General features: G+C 44.9%; 1 protein-coding gene across 2 annotated transcripts in view; it reads left to right on the top strand.

The window, feature by feature from the left end:
- The window catches only part of RIMKLA (ribosomal modification protein rimK like family member A), a 29,003-nt gene extending 6,286 nt beyond the window's left edge, over positions 1–22,717 (top strand). The window contains exons 2-5 of one of the 2 annotated variants that reach the window (XM_023632249.2): positions 8,346–8,576; positions 11,777–11,863; positions 16,925–17,128; positions 19,182–22,717. In XM_023632249.2, the coding sequence (XP_023488017.1) occupies positions 8,346–8,576; positions 11,777–11,863; positions 16,925–17,128; positions 19,182–19,672 (1,013 nt within the window). In that variant the 3' untranslated portion in view covers positions 19,673–22,717. The remainder of the gene's footprint in view (positions 1–8,345; positions 8,577–11,776; positions 11,864–16,924; positions 17,129–19,181) is intronic. The other variant, XM_070260229.1, reaches the window with a different exon arrangement.
- Positions 22,718–25,281: the final 2,564 nt, after the last annotated feature.

Here is a 25,281-nt window from a genome sequence, read left to right as displayed (position 1 = left end):
ACGGCCATTAAACCTCCAGGTGGAAATGTCAAATAGGCCGTTTATCATATGGTTTGGGATTCAGGGGAAAGCCTTGAAGATATCAAATGTGGGAGCATCTCCATACACCTATCAAGGGAGTGACCATAGATTGGAGAGAGAAGACGTCCAAGGACTGAGCTCTGGGGCACTCCAGTGTTCAGTGGTCCGGGAGAAGAAGAGGAACCAGCAAAGAATCCGAAGTAAAAGAAATGAAGAAACCCAGGTGAGTGTGGTGTCCTGGAAGCCAAGTGGAGAAAGTATTTCAAGAAGACGTGATCAGCAACATGCCGACAGCAGCTCTGCCTGCCCATGGGTCCTGTCCCCATGCCAGCGGCGGCAGCAGCAGCTCCCCATGCCAGCAGCATCTCTGACTGCCCGTGGGTCCTGTCCCCACGCAGCACCCTGACTGCCCATGGGTCCTGTCCCCATGCCGGCAGCAGCAGAAGTTCTGACTGCCCATGGGTCCTGTCCCCATGCTATTCTATTCTCTAAATAAAAGAGCACTACTGCCAGAAAAAAAAAAAAGAAGACGTGATCAGACTGTGTCACATGTGGCTGGTACATCAAGTGAGATGAGGAATGAGAATTGACCATTGGGTTTAGCAATGTGGATTTAGCATTAGTGACCCAGTTTCAGTGAAGTGATGGAAACAGTGAATATGCACGCTGTCTTAGGAGTTTTGTTATAAAGGGAAGGTGAAAGTGGGTTGATAGCTTGCTATGGACTGAATTATGTCCCCTTCAAATTCATCTGTTGAAGCCTTAATCCCCAATGTTAGGGTGTTTGGAGATGGGGCCTTTGGAAAGTAACTAGGTTTAGATGAGGTCATGAGGGTGGGGGCTCCTGATGGGATCAGTGCCCTTAGAAGAAGAGATCCGAGAACTTGATCAGAAGAAGAGATCCGAGAACTCTGCCCTGTGAGGATACAGTAGGAAAGCAGTTGTCCGCAAGCCAGGAACAGAGTCCTCACCAGACTCCAGTCATGCACCCTGATATCAGACTTCCAGTATCCAGAACTCTGAGGAATAAATGTGTGTTGTTTAAGCTGCCCTGTCTATGGTATTTTGTTACAGCAGCCTGAGATGACTAAGACACTGCTCAAAGGGGAGACAGGTGTGAGAGGCTTTTCTTAAAGAAAGGAGACATAATGGCATGTTGTATGCTGGTGTGAACGATCCAACAGGGAGAGGAACAACTGATGATGGAGGGGAGAGAGGTGAATTGCTGTAGCAGCACCTTCAGTGAGAGGCGTTGGGATCGATTGCATATCTCGAGGAGTTGGCCTAAGCTGAGAGCAAGGACACTTGAGCTGTTATAAGATAACCTATATCATGCAGGTGCAGGTGGGCGGGTGGATGTGATCCTGGGAGTTTATAGAGAAGTCCTTTGATTGCTTCAGTTTTTCTCATTGAACTAGGAAGAGAGAGAATGAGAAGGAGGGAGGAAGTAGTGAAGGTTTGAGGCAAGAAAAGAAAGTGTGGATAGTTGTCTAGGGTTTAGGGAGAGTGAGTGGAAGAGGGAGCTGTAAGGCCTGTCAAGCAGCATTAAGGATGCTCTTGAGACCAATCAGCAGGTGTGTGTATTTTTCCTCCAGACATTTTCCATTGCACAGGAGGGCACATGAAGCAGGCAGAGAGTTGCATCGGTCTAACCAGTGTTGTGGTTTAGCCAAAAAAGAAACGAGTGCAAGGATTTGAGGGTATATGCTATGGTGCTTGACTATGGAACTTAAATAGGGTAAGAGGGGAAGTGAGGGGATGAAGAGGGTGAGAGACAGTGAAAAGATAGGGGATCCATACATGGTAGTTCCTGGTGGGGTCCAAGTGTGCCTGGAGTTGGGGTCTAGAGAGAGCAAGCTGGAAAGACAGGAGACAGTGGTTGGAGATTGGAATTAGGATGATCGCATAAAGTCTAGAATGTAACCAGGAGTGGTGGCTGAGGTGGGGTGGGGGACAAGATCCTTGGAGGAAAGGAGCTCAAGAAACTGAGGGGCCTGGGAATTGGAAGAATTCGCCATAGGAATATTGAAATCACCAATATCTCTGACAGCGTGGCAGAGTCAGTGAGTCAGGAGCTAAAGCTTCAAAGACAGAATGGGGGGTGACCGGGGTCTGTAGATGACTTGCACAAGTGGGGTGATGTGTAGTCTGATGAAAGTCAACCTGGTGTTTTAGGGGGGAGAGAAGGAGAATGGTCTGGAAGCCGCAATGAGGAGCAGGGAGCACATCTCTTCTACCTCTAGACCCAGTAATCCAAGGTGTGAGGGAGGGAAAACAGTCACAGCTTGGGAGGGCTGGGGGAGCCATCTTGTTGCGAGAGCCGGGGTTCAGGTAGACTCAGAGAAAGAAGGGGAAGGCAATGCTCACTGAAAAGGTTGAGGATGGAGGACTTGCCGCCCGTTGATTGAGCCCCCGACGGCACAGTGGAGATAGAAATGGGAAGGTGGGATTAGAAAAGGCATTGTCAGGGCCCTGTTGGGTTTAGAGTCCAGGGAAATGACGTGACCTTGACACTGGAGTCCTGGGTGACTGATAGGAAAGGGAGAAAGGACTTGATGAGATTTGTCTTCATGGTTGCAGGAAAGATCGTGTTGGTGAGGTAGGGCGGACGAGGGAGGAAAGTTTCCAATTCTGGGACCCTTCCATTTTACAGATGAGGAAACTGAGACCCAGAGAGATTATTGTATCTTGCCAAGCTGTTAAATGACGGCAAGGAATTCAATCAAGTCTCTGAGTTGGAGGCCAGTACTTTGTCACTCTTCAGAGTTGCCTTTCATCTCATGAGGGCTCAACTCCTTGAAATGTCGTGGCAAATATTTACGTTATTCCTGAGATATCCCTGAACTCAGTGCTTATAAGATACTGTGTCTTTCCCATCAGTTTGTTTCCAAGAGGTAGACATTATGCATTTATTAGTTTTACACATTTCTTCTGAACCCAGAGGCACTATTAGTCAACATCTCTCTTCTGAAATTCTCCTTGATTCTCCCTCAGATATAATCACCTCCCTGCTCCCTCTTCCTTTGCTGTCTCTGTGCCCTGTTGTATCTACCGGCTTGAGCACCTCTCTCCTTGTGTTGTAATCAGTCGCCTCCTCTGCCCACCTCCTGCCCAACCAGACTGATAACTCTTCTTAATACCCAGCCACTCTGCCCGAAGCATTTACAGCATTAATCACAGTTGGATGTTGTCCTTCTTCTTAAATTCCAGGCATATTGCTTGTTTCACTCACATCCTCACCCCCATGCCCAGCCCTAAGACGGTGCCTGTTCCTTAGCTGTCAGTGGCCCTCTTATGTCCCTTTTGCCCTTACCGTTTGATGGCACCAGGGCCCCATTTCTAACCACCAGCCCCCGAATCTCTGTCTAAGGACTTCCTCTGGTCGCAGGAGCCCACTGCCCACACGTGCCTGGAAACCAGAAGGGCCAAGGAATTAATATCCTGCTCCTGGAGCAGCCCTCGCACAAAGACTGAGTTGATGTATAAAAATGATAAATCGCCAGCTCTGTCGCCCCTCAGGTGGAATAACTGAGGCGTGGGCACTAACGCATTTCCTGGAGCTGCCCAGGGTGGTCACTCACCCTCTTTTTGCCACATTCCCTTCTCTACTCCCCACCAGTGTTTCCTGAAGTTACTGCCCTCATACACCTCTTGCACTTAAGTTCTTGTCTCTGGAGGGTGCTTCTGGGGAAACCCAAATTAACACTGGGCTTGGCCAAAGTGGGTGCTAAATAAATATTTGCTGGATGAATGCATGAAACAGGAAATGTGTGTTGAGTGAATGAATGGATGTTAAAGTTGTGTCTGTCTTTCTTCATAAGGAGACTTTAGTTCCGGGTAGGCAGAGACCACCTGGTTCGTCGTTGTATTCCTGCTTAATAGTGTGTCTGACTCATCCCAACAGTTCAGTAAAGGTTGAATTGGATTAAATGACCTCAAAATAGCACTTGGTAGAAAGAGAAAGTGGCGACATAATGACTGTGATTTTAATGAGGCGGAGGTGAGATTTCTTTGGGCATTGTAACAAAGCACTTTAAGAGGGAAGGAGGAGTGGCCACAGCGTCTCCTCATTAAGAATAAAAGTAACTTCCTTATGAGGAAATGCTGGGGGTAGGGTGGAAACACCTGGGGAGTGACTGAGATAAGCCAGATCATATTTCAGATGACACATCTTCCTCATAACACACCAAGATAATATGAAGCGCTTAATGTATTGTCTACCTACTTTATTTCTTTATGTTGTCGATTCCTTTCTGATAACTTTCAGAGCTCACTATAAGCCACTGTTTCGTGATCCTGCTAAAATAATGGTTCCGAAGGCCGCCGTCAGTGAGGTCCTTGTTTGCTCTCACGCTGCAGTGTCCTGCTGCTTTCTTATTTCTGCCGCTTGCTTTGTACATGAGGGGGTTTTCTAGCATACTGGAAACCAGTTGAGTTTTGAAGCTTTCTCTTGCGAAGCCCAGGATATATGTGTGTGCACATAAATTAGTGCTGCGTGCGCACAGGTTGGGAGGCTGTGACCCATTCTTCGTCAGTTCTGTGTAAATGCAAAGACTTTTACAGTCAGATCTATTGCAGGTTTCATATTACTAGACACTTCTAACTTAAATGAGATAATATATGTGAAAGTTCTTAGCAAAGCTCCTAAAACACAGCAGATGCTCAATAAAAATGCCAGCCCAATTCAGATCTATGTCTGTACCTTTTCTTATCCATGCTTCTATTTCCCTCTTGGTTTGTATGATGAGAATGGTTTTTAATTTTTAGAGCTCTACTTTCCAGTAATGGTTTGCTTATTTCTAAAGCTGCTTCTCTGTATTATATAGTAGATTTCTTTGCTATGGCATATACAACTGTGAAAGTCTAGTTTTGTAGGAGTTGAGTTAATTTAACTGGATATATAAGCTAGAAAAAAACAGGTTCAGTTCTTTGGGAAAAGTTATCCCATTATTCTATCTTGTTTTTAATACATTAAAGTATTTCAAAATATAAATAATGGAGAGTTCAAAAGGAAATGAGAACACAATTACCCATGAAAGTAGATTATTCTTTTTAGAAGTAATAATATGGAGAAAATATTGTTGTGGTTTCAAAAAGTCGATTTAGACTAGGTTGGCTGTTGGTCATTGTGCTCACTAGTTTGGGGTCTGATCTTTTTCACTATCTTTTGGACCTGTTTTGGGACAGAGTGATCTTTTTAGTTAAAAAAAAAAAGTTGTTCGAGGCTAAATATTAACTCTCAAGCCCAGTGTAGGAGTCTGGGAGACCCCAAATATGCCAGAAGCAACTTGGCTCCCTTCCCCCAGCCCTGCTCCCCAGGTCAAGTGATGCCGAGAGCAGTAGGACACTTAATTCCATGAAATCCCTTCTTACTCGAGGGCACCAGCCTCTCACTGTCAAGGGCTTTCCTTCCGCTCACTGGCAGCCAGGCGGAGCCCTGTCCTCCCTGATGTCCTGCATCAGCTCTTCGTTCCCTTGGCTTGAGGCCTGTAGATTGCAGTGGAGATGTTAAGGATCCTGGGAAAGATGACACATTAAGCTCCATCCTGTATTATCAGGTCCTTTCCTGAGAGGCGATATTAATGCTGAGAGGGAGAGAGATTACTAAGTGGTTAAAGGTCTCAGAATTCATTGATAGGTTTGCCAAGGGCCATCCTTAAACCCAAGCTGTTGTTGGCCATGGCTGTGTGAAACTGCCGAAGCCACAGTGAGTGGCAGCCTCATGCCTACTCCTTCTAGAAATGGTGATGTAGGTTAGGTTCAGATGGCACAGGGAGCGGGAATGAACAGGGGGCAAGTGAAGGTGCCCGTAGCAAGGATGCCGGAGCTGTGTCAATGGGCAGAGAAGTAACTGGTTGTGCAGATGTGTCCCTAACCGTGCCGTGTGCCTCTCTGCACGAGCTGGACGGCCGGCAGAGTCAGAGGCCAGACCTGTCTAAGTGCTTGGGAGAGCCTTTTTGGCTACACTTTAACCCATTCCATTCTTCGTTTATTAAAGGCTTCAGTTGGAATGAGCCAGGCCCAAAGATTTACCTTTGGAGAAGAGAGATGAAGTCCTGGTAAGACTTCCTAGGTCTGTGTGAATCTGCTTGTTGAGGCTCAGCTGTCTCTGTCCACTTGTGGTTGGTACTTCCAGAGATGATTGAGTTCTTTTCTCTCATTTAGAAGTTTACCTGTTTGTCTGTGGTCTCGTGTTGGGATTGAAAAGCCAGACGTTTCTGCTGCTTGTCATTTCTCTAGGTCACTTTTCTGTTGCAAAGCCATTTTTTTCATCAGGTGATACAAATCTCCATAAATTGTCCTACCTTGCTTAGTAGAATGTCTGTGCAGTAATAATGCCAGTGCCTTACGTATGTATAGCATTTTATAGTTCAAAGCATTTTGCATATATTATCTCATTATGTAATGTCCTGGGCTGTTGCTTTTTCCCTGAATGTTCTGTATTTACTCACCATTTTCACCAACTTGAATACTTTTCTTTCTTTTTTCTCTTACCAATTTTGAGGGTACTGTACAAGGTTGGCTTTTTTCTCCCTTTTATATCATTTTTCACAGGGGCTGTCCGTGGAAAAGGAAAAAGCGTATATAAATGATACTGCCTTCTGATGGCAGAGTGAAGATAACCTGAATACTTTCTCTAAATCGCCCCTGAGAATTATGGTCCAGCTCCTTGGATTCACGCTGTCAGCAGAAGTACCAGAAACAATTTATCTTAATGATTGCACCTACCCCCTCTTTTTAAATTGATGAGACATCTCCCAGGGTGGGGAGAAACAGTGCAAGTTAGATCCATTTGGTAGTTTTGTGGTTTTGGTTTTTTTGTTTGCTTGGCTTGGTTTTATTTTGCTTTGCTTACAGTTTTTGTATTGATATTATTCATCCCCCAACGGGGAAATAGTAACTTCTTTAGCACCTTTTCTCTTCTGGGAATTATATGGTTGTGCAGTGTATCTCTTATGAAATAGCGCTTTAGGTTAAAGCCTATATGGTGGTTCTGAAACTGTGTTTAAAAGATTTTCTTTAGAGCATTTTAGAGACTCCTTTAAGGGTTGCAAAGGCAGACCAAGTAATTCCCTGAACCCACTTCTCATTGCCCTACCCATCCCATTTTCCGTTTCCATCATCCCATCCCCAGGTGCTGGGTGCACCTGAGATGCCTAGGTAACTACTTAAAGTGATACAACCATAGGATCTCAGGGTTGAAAGAGACCAAACAGGTTGCGGTGAGCTTCTGACCCTTGCATTCCTTCTGGGTCAGCCTTGGGTGACCAGTGAGCCTCGGCTCATTCCATCCTAAGGCAGTGGAAAAGTTTCCTTTTCTTGAACCCAAATCTATCTCCCTGTAGCTTCTGTACAATTCAACAAACATCAAGTGCGTGTCATGCATCAGGCACTGTTCTCGGGGCTGGAGGAAAAAATAATGCTCATGGATAGTTCTGTCTCTTGGGATCATAGAAGATGAGCCAAATAATTCTTCTGCTTGGAAGCCCTGCAGATACTTAAGACTGCACTCCTGGTCCTCTGAGCCTTCACTTCCGGCAAGTAGTCCCAGCTTACCCAGTGTCCTCTAGGTTCAGGTCCTTCTGCAGTAAGCAGCAGTTGTCTCTGGGTGCATTCTAGTTTTGTTTAATGTGGAATTAATTTTTCATAGGTTGATTTTTTTAAAATGTTTTTGTTGTAAAGGTAATATGCAGTTGGAGACATTTTGGAATATACAGATAAGTGTAAAAAAGGAAATCACCTATAATTCCATTACCCACTATTAAAATATTGGTATATTTCCTTCCAGCCTTTTCTAACTTGTCTTTATAACCTTGTGTCTGGGTATTTTCACTTACCATTGACATTTTTTGCATTCATTATATTGAGGAAAATCATTTAAATGGTTACATAATATTCTAGAGAGACTTTTTAAGGTTAAGTCAGAAAAGAGTAGTAAGGATTCCTTAAGTGAGCAACACTGCTTTCGTTTCGTTACGTCTCCAGTCTCCTGAGCCACTACACTTTGAGTAATACTAGTGCCCAATGGGAGGAAGGTGCTGGACTATGTTATCCCCTGTGGATTCTGCTAACTGGGGTTATTCTCCATATGCTGCCTTTGTTTTTTTCTGTTCATTCTTGTGTGTTTCCTCATACTCACGCTCTACCCATTTGTTTGGAGTATAGGGTTGACTGTAGCTTCCTCGTTACAACAGGAGACCCAAGTGCCATTTTCAAGGCTGTCTTCCTGCTCGGTTCAGTCTTGAGGAGTCTGCTGGAGCCTGTTCTTCTTGTGAGACCCGACTACGGCGAGCATAGAGCTCACTTTTGTCCTCCGATTGCAGGCCTACAGCTGAACCAGAAGGCACTCACCACCTTCCCAGACGTGGTGCTCGTCCGGGTGCCCACACCCTCAGTGCAGTCGGACAGTGACATCACGGTCCTGCGACACCTGGAGAAATTGGGCTGCCGCCTAGTCAACCGCCCACAGAGCATTTTAAACTGCATCAACAAATTCTGGACATTCCAAGAGCTGGCTGGACATGGGGTGCCCATGCCAGACACTTTCTCCTATGGTGAGTCTTCTGGAAATAGAGTTGGAACTTAGCTTTCCAAACCACCTGCAGCTCTGTGTTTTCTCTTCCTGGAAGCCCTCTAGTATCTTTCGTTGGTTTTCAATGTGAGTCTGTTCATTTTAGGTGATTCAACATCTTGAGTCTTTATCGTGGTCATTCCCTCTGTCTGGAATGCCTTTGCATCTTTGTCTCTGTAATTCACTCATTAACTATGCATCTGGTGCACGCTATGTGTCAGCCACCACACTGGGCACTGGGCTCTAGCAGTAAGTGGAGAGTCCCACCCTCGGGCATTCCCAGTTCATCGGAGGCAGAGGACAGCAGGTACACAGGCAGTTTCAGTGCTGTGTAGTTAGTGCCACCGTAAGAGTTAGTGCAAGGAGGTACAGGAATAGATAGGAGAGCTCCTCATGTGGTTTAGAAGATATTGAGGAGGCTTCCTGAAGGAGAGAACATCTAAACTAAGCTGACAGTGTATCCAGCTAAAGCAAGGAATGCAGGAGAGTTGTCCAAGCAGAGTCATCTGCAGCAGAATATAGAAAGACCTAAACGCAAGAGAGAGCATGACCGATTGGTGGTATTGTGAATAGTTTGCAGGACGTAAGGGAGATAGAATTGAGATCTAAGGCTATAAAAACAAGAAGGAGCCATGTACAGCACAGGAAGGAGATTAGGCTTAATCCTGAGACTAACGGGGAGTTATTAGAAGTCTTTCAGCAAGGGGGTGCCCTCATCAGAGTTTGGAATATCACTTTGGCTACACTCTTGACAAGGAAGTGGACAGGGGCAAAATAGAGACAAGATATGTAGTGGTAGCCTTTTTAAATAATTCCATTGACCAATGATGGTCTAAACTACATGGCCATGGTTGGAATGAAGATCAAGGAACAGATTCAGGAATTATGCAGGAGATAGAAATCATAGGACACGATTGATTGGATGCGAAGAGTGTGGAGAAGAATCAAGAGCGACTCTGGTTTCTGGTTTGGGCAACCAGATGTGAAAGCAAACACTCACGAGATGAGAAACAGATTGGTGGGTAGAGGGCGAGGAATGGCTGAGGAGACATGATTTCAGTTGGGGACATGTTCTGTTTGAGGTGTCTATAGTATATGCAAGTAAAAATACTCAGTAGGGGCAGATAAATGGATCTGGAGCTCCTGAGAGAGGTGTAGACTAAGAAAGTAGACTTGGAAACCTTCATTGTGTTAAGTGACGTCACAAGAATGGATGCGATTACTCAGGGAGAATATGTAGAATGAAGAGAGGTCTGAACTGTACACATAAAAGGGTTAAAATGGTAAATTTTATCACAATAAAAAATAAAATTTAGTAAAAGAGGGTTCAAGGAGTCCTTTAGGGAATGGGGAAAGGAAGAGAAACCTATAGCAGAGAGAAAGTAGGAGCAACTAGAGAGGTGAAAAGAGAGAGAAGAGAGATCACAGCAGCCAATGGACAGAGCATTCCAAGAGGATGGTATCACTGGAAGTATTGTTGGACTCAAAGGACAAGTGCCATAAGCACTGAGGCGTGTGTTGGATTTGGCAATGAGGAGTTGAATGAAGACAGCTTCGGTTTAGTGATGGGGAGAGAAGCCAAATGGTCAGGGATGAGGAAATCGAAACCCTTTCGAGTAGGAGTAGTTCAATTATAGGAATACAAAGCTGTCGTTAAGGGATGATGCAGGGTCAAGGAATAGGGGTTTTGTTCGTTTAACATGGGAGAGAACTGAGCAGGTTTAAAATGCTGGTGGAATTAGGAACTGGGAGATTGAAGATACAGCAGAGAGGGGACCCTAAGTGGTGCAAGATCCCTGAGGAGGTGAGAGGGAGAGGGGTCCTAAGCACAGGTGCAGGGATGGCCTTAGATAAGAAGAACACCTCTTTCCCTGTGTTATAAGGAAAGGAAAAAGAGATGGCTAGAGAGGAGTTAAATTTATCACTGATCTCAGGAAGTTGGGAGTTCTCTTATAAAATATCCTCTTGATAAAGACGCCCCTGGTTATCTACACTACCTCTTCATTTTTTTTAATTATTAGCACTTTTATGAACGACAGGTCTTATCAGTATTCCAGAGTGTTTTGCTTTGTAAAACTTGATGAACTACCATGACACCTGTGGTAGGCAGGATGGCGGTCCCCAAAGATGCAAATGTATAGGAAATCAAGGAAGTTTGTAAAGTGATTTAGAAATATTTTAATATGCATGATTCATATTTTTGAAATTAAGGCTTAAACAAGTGTAGCAGAGCCACTTCAGGCTTTCGAGTCATGCCTTAACTTCGGGTGAGACAAATGCCCAGGCTTGGTTTCTTTGGGTACTATTTTTCTATTGCTGTGTAACAAACTACTAAAATATACTAAAAACTTAGCTTAAACTAACACCGTTTATTATTTCATGGTTTCTGTAGGTCGGAAGTCCAGCCACGGCATAGCTGGGTTCTTTGCTCAGGTCTCACGAGGCTGGATGGGACAGCAGGGCTGTGATCTCATCTGAGATCTGGGGTCTTCCAAGCTCACTGGTTGCGGTTGGTTATTCAGTTCCTTGCAGTTCTAGGACTGAGGTCCCCACTTTCTTGCTGGCTATCAACTGAGGGCCATTCTTAACTCCTGGCGGCTGCCCAGTGTCCCTGCCACATGGCCTTCTCTGCAGTGTGGCAAGTTGCTCTTTCAGGGCCAGCAGGAGAGTCTGTCTGATTCTTTACCTTCTTTTAAAGGGTTCTCCTCATTAGGTCAGGCTCACGAAGAATCACCTCCTTTTTGATCAACTCAAAGTCAACTGATTATTAAACCTAATTACAAGAATGATATTCTGTCATATTCACTGGTCCTCCCACACTCAAGAGGGGGTGTGTACACCAGCAGGTAGGAATCTTGGGGGCTTAGAATTCTGCCTACTTCAGCCATTATAAAAGAAAAAATAACCTACTGTGCCTATGGGGTTGTTATGAGGATTCCATGAATGGGAGCCTGTGATGCCTTTGCCTCATAGAAGTACTTGATGCATGTTGGTGTCCTTATCTCTCTGCTCCCACCTTTTATATTACAGGTGCACAATGCGTGTCTGTCCCATCGGATGGGTTCAAATGGTTTGAATAAGAGAGACACGAGGCCTTGAATTAATTCTCACGGTGGGGGCAGCACTGAGCTGACTGCTCCCTGACTGTCAGCCTCACTTTCCCTGACTTTCTTTTCTTGGCAGGTGGGCATGAAGACTTTTCAAAAATGATCGATGAAGCTGAGCCCCTGGGCTACCCGGTTGTGGTGAAGAGCACGCGAGGACACCAGGGTCAGTGCCGCTCCTCCCGGGCTTCCCTTAGAGCCGGGGCTCTGCCAGGCACCACCCTCCTCAGGCCTGGAGAAGCGGAGTTCCCCCTTGGGAAGCTTGCAGCGTTGTCCCAACCTCTGTCCCCTCCTCCTGTCCCCACTGTCCTTGCATTCGTGAGGCCCTCTCATCCCTTCCCCGAACTATGGCAGCAGACTCCTGACTTGACTCTGCTTTCCCTAACTGCACTGCCAGTGCATCCTGTCTTCTTTTGGGGGAGTCATTTCTCTGAAGCATAGATCTATTCTTGTCACTGCCTTGCTGAAGAACCCTCCCAAGAGCCTCGTTGCCTGTTAGTCAAAGTCCATGGTCCCCCCCTTGGCACTGCAGGCCCTGGACGGACAGCCGCAGCCTTCCTGTGCAGCCTTCCCTGGCCACATGGGCCCTCCACAGTCCATCCTAGACGTCTGCTTTTTCCCCAACTAGGCCGTGTGTTTCCCTCTCTTTCACCCTCTGCTCTCGTCCCTTTGCTGGGAAGGCCGTCTTCCTCTGCTGGACTTCTGCTCACCCTTTAAGGCCAGCTCCAGGTGTCATTTCTTTTCTCTCCACATCTCTGGCCTCCCTCCCTCTCTTCCAAACAAAATTACTTACTTTTCCCTTTGGGTTTCTATAGCACTTTGTCCACGCCCCTAGCATAGTCCTACACCTGATGACAGTCACAGGTTTATGTGCCTTTTCCCTTTCTTGACTTTGAACTGCTTGGGGCGGGAACCAGGTCCTGTGCATCTCTGTCTCTGAGACCTATGATGTGCTCAGTACATAGTAGGACTCAGTAGCTGTGGAAGAGGACACTGCAGCAGGGTGTGAGCAGGTAACTCATGATGACACCCAGATGGCACACTCAAACGCTCAGGGCATCTGGCGTGAGAGGAAGTGCCCTAAAGAGACACGCAGTGAGCCATTCCTCTGATGTGGGGACTGTGCACAGAAGTGGACGGGACCTGACCACGGAGCTCCGGTGTGTAGAGAGTAGAGATAGTTGCGTGGCAGCGTGGGGACCGCTGTGGGAGGCATCTGGTTGAGCCTAAAGGAGGGAGAGGCCAGCCCTGCCACAGGGCAGGGAAGTGTCATTGGAAGGAAAGGAGGCTTGAGTTGGAGTGTGGCGTTCGCACTGGAGGAAGAGAGTGAGCAAACTGCAGGGCAGATGTGAGCAAAGCAGCCTGGGAGGGTGGAGGGTCCTGTTGACGAGTGAGAGAAAGGAGTTTGGGCGGCGAGGGGGCCTCTAATACTACTCGGTTACGTTGCAGTGCTAAAAGTCAGGGGCTGTCAACGAATATTCTTATCATGGTAAAATACACGTAACACAAAATTCAGCTAATATTTATTGAGTGCCCACAGAGGGCCAGGCACCCTTCTAGGCTCTGGGGATACAGAAAGGATCAAAACAAAAATTCCTGCCATCAAGGAGCTCACCTTGTAGGAAGGTAAGACAGACAATAAACAGAAATTAAGTAGAATATGTAGTTTTTAAAAATGTTTCAAAGTTTGAATTCACATTAGAAGTTTACCATTTTAAAGCATATAATTTGGTGGATTTTAGTAGAGTGTTCACTATTGTGTGCAGTCATCATCATCATTTAATTTCAGAATATTTCCATCTTCCCAAAAGGTAGGAGTCCGTGCCAGTTGCTCCTTCTTTAGTCCCTGGCACTACTAATCTACCTTCTGTTTCTATGGATTTGCCTATTCTGGATGTTTCTTATCAATGAAATCATATAATATGTGGCCTTTTGTGTCTGGCTTCTTTTACTTAGCATAATTTTTTTACATGATTTAACATAATGTTGTAGCTTGCCTCAGTACTTTATCCCTTTTTATGACTCAGTAATATTCCATTGTGTGGATATACCACATTTTCTTTATCTGTTCATCAGTTGATGGACATTTGGGTTGTTTCCACTTTGTGTCTGTTATAAATAGTGCTGCTGTGAACATTTGTGTATGAGTTTTTGTGTGGACATATGTTTTCATTTCTCTTGGGTATCTACCTAAGACTGGAATTGCTGGGTCATATAGTAATTCAGAGGAACTGCCAAACTGTTTTCCGTAACGGTTATGCCATTTTACATTCCCACCAGCAGTGTACAAGGGTTCCAGTTTCTCCACAACCTCCCTAACCCTTGTTTTATTTAGTATTCATTCACTTATTTATTTACTATTTATTTGTTTTTATTTACAGCCATCCTAGTGGGTGTAATGTGGCATCTTATGGTTTTGTGGCTTTGATTTGTCTTTCCCTAATGACAAATGATGTTGACTATCTCTTCATGTGGTTCTTGGCCATTTTGTATATCTTCTATGGAGAAATGTCTATTCAAATCCTTTGCCCATTTTTCAATTGGATTATTTGTCTTTTTTATTGTTGAGTTTTTAAGAGTTCTTTATATATTGTGGCTACTACATTCTTATCAGATATATAATTTGAACATGTTTTTTCCCCACTCTCTAGGTTGTCTTTTGACTTTCTTGATAGTGTCCTTTGCTGCACAAAGTTTTTGATTTTGATAAAGTCCAATTCATCTATTTTTTCCCCGGTTGCTTCTGCTTTTGATGTCATTTTGTGCTCGCCTAATCCAAGGTCACCCCGATGTACACCTGTGTTTCCTTCTAAGAGTTTTATAGTTTTAGCCCTTACACTTGGGTCTTTGATCTATTTTGAGTTAATTTGTTTAGAGGGTGGGATATAGGAGTCCAACTTCATTCTTTTGCATGTGGATATCCAGTTTTCCCGGTATCATCTGTTGAAGAGATCGTTCTTTCCCCATTGAATGTTCTTAGAACTCTTGTCAAAAATCAATTGACTCGGGCCAGCCTGGTGGCATAGAGGTTACATTTGTGTCCTCTGCTTCAGCAGCCCAGGGTTTGTGGGTTCACATCCTGGATGTGGACCTATATACCACTCAGCAAGCCGTGCTGTGGCAGCATCCACATACAAAATAGAAGAAGATTGGCACAGATGTTAGCTCAGTGACAATCTTCCTCAAAAAGAGGAAGACTGGCAATAGATGGTAGCTCAGGGCCAATCTTCCTCACCCCCCCAAAAAAAAATCGACCATAAATGAAAGGGTTTATTTCTGGGCTCTCAGTTCTATTCCATTGATCTACATATGCCATGCCACACTGTCTTGATTACTCTAACTTTGTGTTAGTTTTGAAATTGGGAAGTATGAGTCCTCGAACTCTGTCCTTCTTTTTCAAGTTTGTATCAGCTGCTTTGAGTGTCTTGCATTTCCATATAAATTTTAGGATTAACTCATCAATTTCTGTAAAAAAAGAAATTGGAATATTGGTAGGGATTGCATTGAATCTGTAGATCAATTTGAGGAGTATTGCCTTCTTAACAACAGTAAGTTATCCAGTCTCTGAACATGGGATGTCTTTCCATTTATTTAGATCTTCAATTTCTTAAAACAAAAATATCTTCTAGTTTTCAGTGTATAAATCTTGTATTTCTTTGGTTAAATTTATTCCTAAAATTTTTTATTCCTTTTGATGCTATTTTAAATGGAATTGTGTTAACTTCATTTTCAGATTATTCATCACTAGTGTAACATGTAGTATCTTAGGGAAAATAGATAGGAAATAAACAAAGTTACAGCAGTTAAGTTAGATTCTAGCATATGGAAATAAATCTAAAGAACGCAGCGGACTGGTACAGGTTGTACCTTTGAGAAAGTTACTAGTCTGGTGGACCCTTATTTTCCTCATCTGTAATACAGAAATAACTATCTTTGTCCTAATGGCTTCACAGGGTTAGTATGAAGTATAAATGAAATAATAAAAAAACATAGTCTTCAGCACATAGTAGATGATTAATCTTAGTGTCCTTCTACCTCTTTTTTTTTTTTTTTCCTCCTTGCCTTAAAACTGTAGCTCCTTTATTAACCACAGACTAAGTAAGCCCCATATTAGAACCTCTGCCAGGAACCAGGGAATCCAGCCCCTATTCCCAGCCCCCATCTCTGCTGAAAATCCTCCCTCCTGTCTAGAGAACCCCCCGTGCCTGTGACCACATCCCAGCCCTCTGATGCCAGGGCCAGATCTCCTTTGCCAAGTGTCCAATGATTGAGACCTGTTTTGGAGGTTACTTTTCAGTCTTATCTGCCACTAGCGGCTGATGCCTGTCACTCTTCATTAAGACTTCAGAAGAGTCCCACTCCATTTAAGGTGGTGGCATGCATCTTAGGAAAACCATCTTTTAGTTTCATATTTGCTAACAAGAATGCTCAGGTCAGATTTGCCGAGCAAACCTATCAGGAAGCCCTGCTCAGATCTGTTAGCTAATGTGCCAATGGAAAGCAGATGCCAAATAATCACAAAAGTATGGGTGATTCAAGCAGAAAATGAAGAATTTGGAGTCAAAAGAAAAAGGTTTCCCCAGAGATCAATAGAAGTATAGATCATTCCTTTAGAATTAATAGGTGTAACCAAATAATAAGTTTCTTAGGTTTACAGGGAGGAAGAGTGGCTGTCAGCGGCTCCCTCTTTGGACTCCCATAGTATTTGCACAGACCTCTCTTAGTGCCATATCATGCTGTGTTGTAATTATCTTTTTTGGATCTCTCTCCATCTAGACTTGGAATTCCTCTAACATATGTTCAATTAATTATATTCTGTAATATTGATTGACACTTGCTTTGTGCATTGAGCCCAGTGTGATGAGCCTAATGAACATCCTCGGGGTGATAAAAGATGCTAGCTAACTGTTTTTGGACCTGAATTGACTAGATCCTTAGGATTTTATCTTGACCCCCTTCTCTGTATTTCTGGAATACATTATTATGTCATTTTGAAAAAAGAATGGTGGTGGAGGGAGAGGGACCTGAGTAAAATCAAGAGAAAATAAAGTTCAATGGCTATTTGATAAGAAGCAGGAGTCTGGTGTGAGAAATAGAAGTGGCCAAGCTGAGGCAAGTTTGGAAAGAGTAGATGACTGTGTGGGACGGCCAGGGAGGTGGGACGGCTGGCACAGGATTCAGAGGCTTCTGTAACTACTTCTCTTGCTCTTTGTCTTTCTTCTTAAAGGAAAAGCTGTTTTTCTTGCAAGAGATAAACATCACATCTCAGACATCTGCCATCTCATCCGCCATGATGTGCCCTACCTGTTCCAGAAGTATGTGAAGGAGTCCCACGGAAAAGATATCCGGGTGGTGGTGGTAGGGGGCCAGGTGATAGGCTCTATGCTCCGCTGCTCCACGGATGGACGGATGCAGAGCAACTGCTCTCTTGGTAAGGTACAAAAGCTGAGTCAGTTCATTGGTCAAGGGAGGGCGCTAGGATTTTTCACTGGGATTTTGGGACCCAGTCAGTCAATGGATATCAGTCCCTCCTGTCCTGTCAGACTCTCCTCTAGGTGCCGAGATCACAGATAAGAGTTGGAAACAAGCAGCAAGCAGTCCAGGAGGGGGACAGATGGGCGTAACTGTTGTGACAGAGGTCAGGCCAGGCGTGTCAGGACACTGAGATTAGAACCCTACCCTGTAGGTGTTAGGACCTAGCGGTCAGGTTTAAACCAGGGAGTGACGTGAGGATCAGTGTTTGAGAAAAACTGACATCTGTGTGGAGGATGAATTGAAGGCATAAGATGGGAGGCACAGAGGTGAATTTGGAAGCTGTTGCAACAGATTAGGCAAGAAATAACAAGGGTCTAAACTAAGGCAATGGCAGGAGATAGAAGCATATTCTGCTTTTACATTATAAAATAATTATAAAAGTTGTGTTTTTCTTATATATATGATGTTATTAGAAAGCTGCCATTTATGGTCAAATGCACAACCTGTCCCATTAATCTATTGATAAAGCTTATGTTCTGATGTGGTGGAGATATTCCAGGAGGGATGTAAATTCTCGTCCCCATCACAGAAAGCTATTGTCAACCTCATTCAATCAATTTGTCTGTTGGGAACATGAAAAAAAATACCTGCAGTTATTATTTCCTAAGTTGCCAGATGAGTGTACCAAGTCTAGTGACTTTAATAAAGGGGCTGAGACACTGATCCAGTCCTTCCTTCAGTAATAGTGGTTGAGCAGTTGCCATGAGCGGACTCCATGGTAGATGTGGAGAGTGCAGCGATCAATGAAAGTGTTTGCCCTCGGGCAGCTTACAGTCCAGTAAAGGAGAACACGTGTAAACGGATCATTGTGAGATACTGTGATAAACTGGTGTGATAGAGGCAAAGCCTCGATCAACCTGACACTGTACCAAGTACCTAACGTTCTCTCATTCAGTTTTCATGGCGATCACGTGTGGGGCCACAGTATTGAACCTAATGTGTTATCATCCTGTCTGTTTCAGTCACCGTTCTCTGACAAAGAATCACACAGTTTTGTAATTTATCCGTGTTACTTTTCTTGGTGAGCTGTTTGGGAGCCTCTTCCTTATACAGTGTAGTCGGTGGGGAAGGGACAGTGTTACAGTAAAGACGTTAGTTATCAGACCTGAGAATACAAGTCAAGTCTTTCCAGGAGACTAAGAGGAGACCATTAAATCTGAGGTCCTAGCTTTTTTATAAGTTAGGGCTATCAGACTCTCTCTGTGTGTTGGTGTAGGATTTTATCTCACAAGCCTCTCCATCTCTCTCTTTTTAAAAAATAATACCTTAATTTTGTTTTTTCTGATTATAAAAGGAATACATTCTCAGTGTAGAAAATTTGGAAAATAAAGCAAAATCAAATGAAAAAAGATATTTATCATTGATCCCACCACCTAGAGACAAGCAATGTTAACATTTTGGTATGGTTCTTTCTGATTTCTTTTTCTGACAGTATCTTTTTGCATAGTTATGGTCCTACTGTACAGTCCTTAATCCTTCTAAGTATTTTCCCACGGGAACACCAGCTCTCTATGAGCATTATTATTAACTGTTGTAAAATATGCTGTTTTCCTCCACTGTGAGATATTAACATGAAAATTTTTCATTTATTCATCAACAAATATTTATTGACTACCTACTACGTACCAGGCACAATGATTTTCCAGTATTTTAAATAACTCCGCCATCCACATCTTTCTGCATAAGCTTTTTTTCCATTACATATTACTGTTTCCTTCTTGGCGGGATGACTGGGTTAGAGGATATAAGCATTTTTAAATCTCTAGATAAGAAATGGCCATATTGTTTTCCCAGAGGGTGTCCTGATTTCCATCCAGACCTTTTGTGAGTAATGAAAATGCCCATCTTGTTGGCCTTCCTTAGCGTTCCCCCATCTCTTCCTTGCTGGGTAATTTGAATCCTTAGTCAGTGTCTGATGTCGCTCTTCTATCACTGTGCTTTCCCCATAGGTGGTGTGGGTGTCATGTGCCCACTGACAGAACAAGGCAAGCAGTTGGCTATTCAGGTGTCCAACATCCTGGGCATGGACTTCTGTGGCATTGATCTCCTCATCATGGACGATGGCTCTTTTGTGGTGTGTGAGGCAAATGCCAACGTCGGTTTCCTAGCCTTCGACCAGGCATGCAACTTAGATGTGGGTGGGATCATTGCAGACTACACCATGTCCTTGCTGCCAAATAGGCAGACTGGGAAGATGGCCGTCCTCCCAGGACTGTCGAGTCCCAGGGAGAAGAAAGAGCCAGATGGCTGTGCTTCAGCTCAGGGAGTTGCAGAAAACGTCTACACCATCAACAGTGGGTCTACCTCTAGTGAGAGTGAGCCTGAACTGGCAGAGATCCGAGATTCCTCAGCAAGCACAACAGGGGCCCCGCCCCCCATGCTGCCCGAACCCGGCTACAACATTAACAACAGGATTGCTTCAGAATTAAAACTTAAGTGAATTCCTACTTTTTGGCAGCGTATAAACCAAATCCTATTGCTTCCTTAGTAGTTTTGAGTGAATAAAATCTGGACTAATGTGATTTCATTTGCACAGAAACTAGAAATCCCATCTGGGCACTCAGCATTCTTTATAACGATGATTTAAGCAAATGGCCTAGCTTTGTGGTTTTTACGAAGACTAATTTAAAAACACTCACCAAGAACAACATCCCGACTGATCAATTCGGGCCCATGTCTGCTGCGAGCACTTGGATATTATGGCTGACTTAAGGCACTGACTCTGTGCTGGCTTCTGGCTTCTAGCAATAGAGCCCATTTTCTCAGAATGGCTCCTGGAAATACTACACTCAAAAGCAACCCCCTGATGGAGACGCATGCAGAAGAGGTGGAACGTGACTGTAGTTATGTGCTCTTCATTAAGTGTGTGCGTGTGATGCTTGGAGACGACTCAGTTCAAGCACTATAAGAGGGTCAGCCTCTGCTCCCCTGACAGTCACCATCTTGACCATGTTTCTCTGACACTCAGGATATGGTGTTTTAGGGAGCTTCCTCATTAGCATTTTCAATGAAGCACTTTGTAGAAAGCAAGAACAAATGTTCTTTGACTTCACTCGTTGGCAAATGTCCTGCTCTGTAACTGGGGCTTTCTACAAATTGCTTTGCCACTACGAATTTATGGACCCTGCTTCAACTAATGCCAGCCCCAGCAGCCTCTCGCACCTTTGCTGCCTTCGGCCTCAGCTGGAAATGCACTTCAATGAGCCAGTGGCCACACACTTTCTTTCTTAAGCGTGCACTAGAATCGAACACCATGGACTTTCTTTTCAGTGGACTTTGTTCAGATGTCATCCAGAAGCCAGTGGGTTTTTGTCATGGAAAGCTACTGGGAGATAATCATTTTCCCCCTCCTCTACTGGAACTTTGTGGAGTGCTTAGCTCTTGGAGGTTTTCTTGTATGAGATGGTGTCGTGGGCCTGTTAGGTAGAGCCATTGGAAACACACTCCAATACCCTTGACATTCTAGTCTTATCCAGGTTCCAGAGACCTGTCCTTACCCACTTTTCCAAACCTGGGAGACTCAGGTATCAGGAATACTCATTGCACATTTCGGGGGAAGTCGGATAATGCAGACATGACACCAAGTGCTTTTCATTTTAACTCTTCAAGCAGTAGAGGATGATCCTTCCTTTGGGAGACATCATGGAGATGGAATGTTCCATTTCTGCTTATATGAAGTATGACTGAAAATGAGCAAGACTACCTTTTGAACCAAATACACTAAACATATGCACTCAAGAGTTCCCACAATTGGAGTTATTTCCTTCGGAGACCATACTCTTGAGCTGTGATGTTGCATGTGCCAACAACACATAGAATTCCTCTTTGGAGTTATCTTCGAAGCCATGCAAGGAAAGAGGCCTCACAACCTTAAAGTCAGATCTTGTTTTCACACCACCCTTCCCCCATGGTAGTCCCAAGCTCCATCACTTATGTTATGTATCGGTCTTACCTTTTAATGCTCTTTGGCTGTTAAGAAATCATTCCTCAAAAAATAAATCTACCCTTAAAGGACAAAGACTTACCAACATTGAGGAAGGTTACAAGTGGACCATTGCCAAGGAGGGTTCTAGAAATGTTCTGAGTAAGGCCAGCTTCACTGGACTAAACAGACCATACATCTTCCCAAGGTGACTACTTCGAAGGCAACAACACCCATTTGGGTGTATAAATTCCTGTACTTATTCTGCTGTAAATGGAAAATGTGTATAGAGTCAAACTATTACATTTTTTCACAACACATTTAAGTAGAAATTGGCTTTTAAAATATTGTGGCTAAAATCAGATCTCACCAAGTAACAATTGTACAATGGAAAAATGTTCAGCACCATGTAATGGAGATGTCACGCTGTACAGATGTAGTTTAAATGCAGTCCAACATAGGGTGCATGCCACTGAAGTGTAACTCTAGTAATGTGTCTTGTACAGTTGAAAATGATAATACTTCACCTGTATATAGGTTAAGACATGTACCTTACCTTTACCACTCAGGGTGGGTTTAGAAGAAGGATAGTTCTAGGTCTGTTCTTGCTGGAATTGGCCAGATGCTTTCCGTGTAAACATGAACCACGTGATGACCTTCTGGAAGCTGCATTCACTCCTCCCCACTGTTTAGTGTAAGCCCAGTCTCCCTACTTTATCTAAAAGGATGCCAGTGGGTCCCATCCTGAGCACAGCAGCTAGAGAGTGCTTCCAGATTTGTCAGAGGGGGCCCATTTTCCAGCTGCCAGTGACATCTGTGGTCATTGGCATCATTCCTTGGAACCGAGCCCTGTCCGGAAGCAGAGAAAGCTGGATCCCTGCCGCGTCAGAGCCCCTTTCCAGGATTTCCCATACTGGCTGTGGACCCTGTCAGCCTCAGATGGGAGGCCAGGCCACCCTTGTCACAGCTGCCCACAAGGCCTACTGGAAGCAACATGGGGCACAGAGCCAGGTCCTGGTTCTGGCTTTCCCCTTAAACAGCTGATGGAACCTGGTGCAATCAGGTGGACTCCGCGTCCATTTTTCCCTTCTTCAGCTAGGGCAGATGCCTGCTCTGTTTCCCTCTTGGGCCTACTCTGAGAGTAAAGTGAGTGAATTACTGAGATTGTATCATGTGTGAGCTGATGGAAGAACACTTCTCACACCTGGTTTTGTAACAGCTTCTCATCACCCCTCCTCTGAGGGAGTTAAGAAAGAGGCCGTGAATTCTTGACATCAGCACACTAAACAGTGGCAGGGGCCCTGGAAAGGATGCAGCTTCTCACAGGCCTTACGACCTGAAAGGAGTAAGGCTCTTAGTGTATTCAAACAGCTTTCTGGATGTTAGCGTATAGAACCTGAAACTCTTGACTCATAGACCAACTAACAGTCTTCCTTATGTAACATAAATTGCAGTGTGTGTATACGGTCTCCCATTATCTGGTAGTAGCATCTTGAAACTGGTCAAAACTTGAATGCCAATAGCTCAGTCACTCAGAATATATATGATTCTGCACTTGGGAAAGATGTCTTTATGCTATCTGTCTGATTGCTAACGGGTGTGTGGGTTGCCAGCATGTGGCTTTGGGGCTTTAGGATCTGATAAACAATATAAGTGGATGACAAGCTATTAGTATCATAATTGCAGGCTCACTGCTCCCAGCTAAGAGAGGATTCCACGGCTGTTGAGGACTGGGAGGGGAGGAAAAGGAAGGAGAAAGGTCTGGGATAGTTTTGCAACACTTCAGTTGAAGAAATAAGAAACCCGGATCATCTGGAATTCTAGTGGGAAGGAGGAAGAAATGGCTCTTCTGTGGGTTATTTTAATGAAAGAATCATGAATATGTATTGATTAGAAGTAAGGGTCTTTGAAACTATTCTCTGTAAAGATGATGAGATGCATGGATTCCCGTCCACCTCGGCAGAAGTGAAAGAGACATCCCCCCTTTAAGTCCTGATGAATGCTGGTCTTGAGAACACTCTGAACGTAAATTGGGCAGAGATTAAAGCAGTCGCTAGGGGTTCCAGGATCACCCCAGTAACAGCTGACCCTCCCAGAAGTTAATGAACGAGAATGCCATGTGCGGGCAAGCCTAGGGCCCCAGCTGTCTGAGGTCGGTTTAAGGAACCATGTGGGAGAGCGACCCCCAAGTCAGAAAAACAGGGCGCTTCACTTAATTCTCTCCTTTGCACCTGGAAGTGAGGCTTCTGTTTGCTGTCAGTCTGTGCAGATGTTTTGGGAAGAGGAACTGACAACAGTGCTCTTTTGTCACCATCCCTGAGGGTCGTGTTCTTAGGTCTGGTGCTGCGGCCTGGTAGAAAACCTCATGCTGTTTTTGATGGCCTCTGTGACTCAAGATCAGATCCTGGCTTTCAAATGTGTTTACCTGGGAGACCACCCATCTCAGGAATATATTGGGGTTTCTTTTGCTGAGGAAGATTCGCCCTGAGCTAACATCTGTGCCAGTCTTGCTCTATTTTGTATGTGGGTCACCGCCACAGCATGGCTGCTGATGAACGATGTAGGTCTGTGCCCAGGAACTGAACCCAGGCCGCTGAAGCAGAGTGCGCCAAACTTAACCACCAGGCCACAGGGCCAGCCCCGGGAATATATTATTTTAATCCTTTCTTAAAACTGTGTTATGCTTCCATTCCAAGTCTGTGGCTAGACTCTGCAGCCCTCCTTCTAAAACTCACACAGCTAAGTACGAAACATTGTTCCTTCAAGCCTTTCAATTTCCTTCTCCAGATGTGTCCTCCATGCCAGCATGTGGGACTGTCCTGGGCCCTGTGCTGGCATCCCAGCCCTGTTTGGTAGGCTCACTCTGCCATTTCATGTTCACTGAGGCTCCCAGGCAACACTGAGAAAGTCACCTACAGAGCCAGATGTGAGGCCACAGGACTAACAGCACTTTGGAGACCAGTTCAGTCCCCCATTACAGCCAGGGAATCTGAATCCCAGAGGCCAAGGCACACAGCTAGTCAGCAGCAATGCTGGGAGCCGGGCGGTCTGATTCCCCATCCAGTTTAACATACTACCAGAGGTGGCTCTGTTCTTCCTTGGCATCCTGTTATGGCTGCCATCCTGGACCCGCCCTCTGCCCATTCCCCTTCTGCTGAGCCTCCGCTCTGAATCAACATGGTGTTGATGTTGGCTTCAGCTCTTGGATGGCTTTTAGGTGAGAGCCCCAAAGGCGAGTGTGGATTTCCATGGTGCAAGCTGGCTCGTGGCCTGTGCCTTCTTTAGACCATTTAGCCCCACCGCATACCATCAGTGATGGGATGTGGGAGCAGGCCCCTGCCAAGATGACTGAAGGCTCCCTTCACCCCGGTTTGGCTGGTGTTCCCTCACTGTGGAATGTCTTGGGTTTGTGGAGGCCTTTGTGGGCCTCTGCAGAGGCCAAGGGCTTGAAGGCACACCTGAGCAGGGATCTTGACTGATACACCTGTTCCAGCTGCAATCAGCCACAGTCAGAATTTCCCTCCCACTTGCAGTTCCACAGTGCATCCCCCTTGCAGCCAGCCACTAGGTGCGATTCCTTCCTGTTGTAGTCCACATGTCTGATGAGGACCCCCCCTCCCCCCCCCCGCCCCTTGAGATCCAGGTAAGTCTGGTAACTGAGCCTTTGGATCTTTGTGATTTCTAAGGGACTTACATTGTGGCCATCACTGCTGACTCCAGACCTCAGCTAACTCATTTTAAGCAAGGGTGGTGTTTCATCCCTGCACTGCATCAGCTGAGACATGCTCAATTCCCTCCCCCAGTTTCACACACACCAAAATTCAAATGAGTCTGTGTGTGTGCACGTGCGTGTGTGCCTGTGTGTGTTTCACTGATGTGAGAGGAAATGGAAGACACTGCAGCAATGCAGACATGGCGCCCCCATTCATATAATGTTCTGAGACACTACAGAGGAATCCACACACCTTCCGTTCTGCATGGTACCTGTCTCCCTTCTTGGGACAAACCAAATCCATTTGCGTTCCCTAGTACAGCAGTATAGCCATTCCCTTTCTTAATTTGATTCCAACACCCTTACCTTCAAAATTTCATCTTCTGTGACAGTTGGCTCATTAAAGGCATTTTCC

This window comes from Equus caballus, chromosome 2 (assembly GCF_041296265.1).
Source record: "Equus caballus isolate H_3958 breed thoroughbred chromosome 2, TB-T2T, whole genome shotgun sequence".
NCBI classification, from domain to species: domain Eukaryota; kingdom Metazoa; phylum Chordata; class Mammalia; order Perissodactyla; family Equidae; genus Equus; species Equus caballus.
This window is presented reverse-complemented; position numbering and strand designations above follow the sequence as displayed.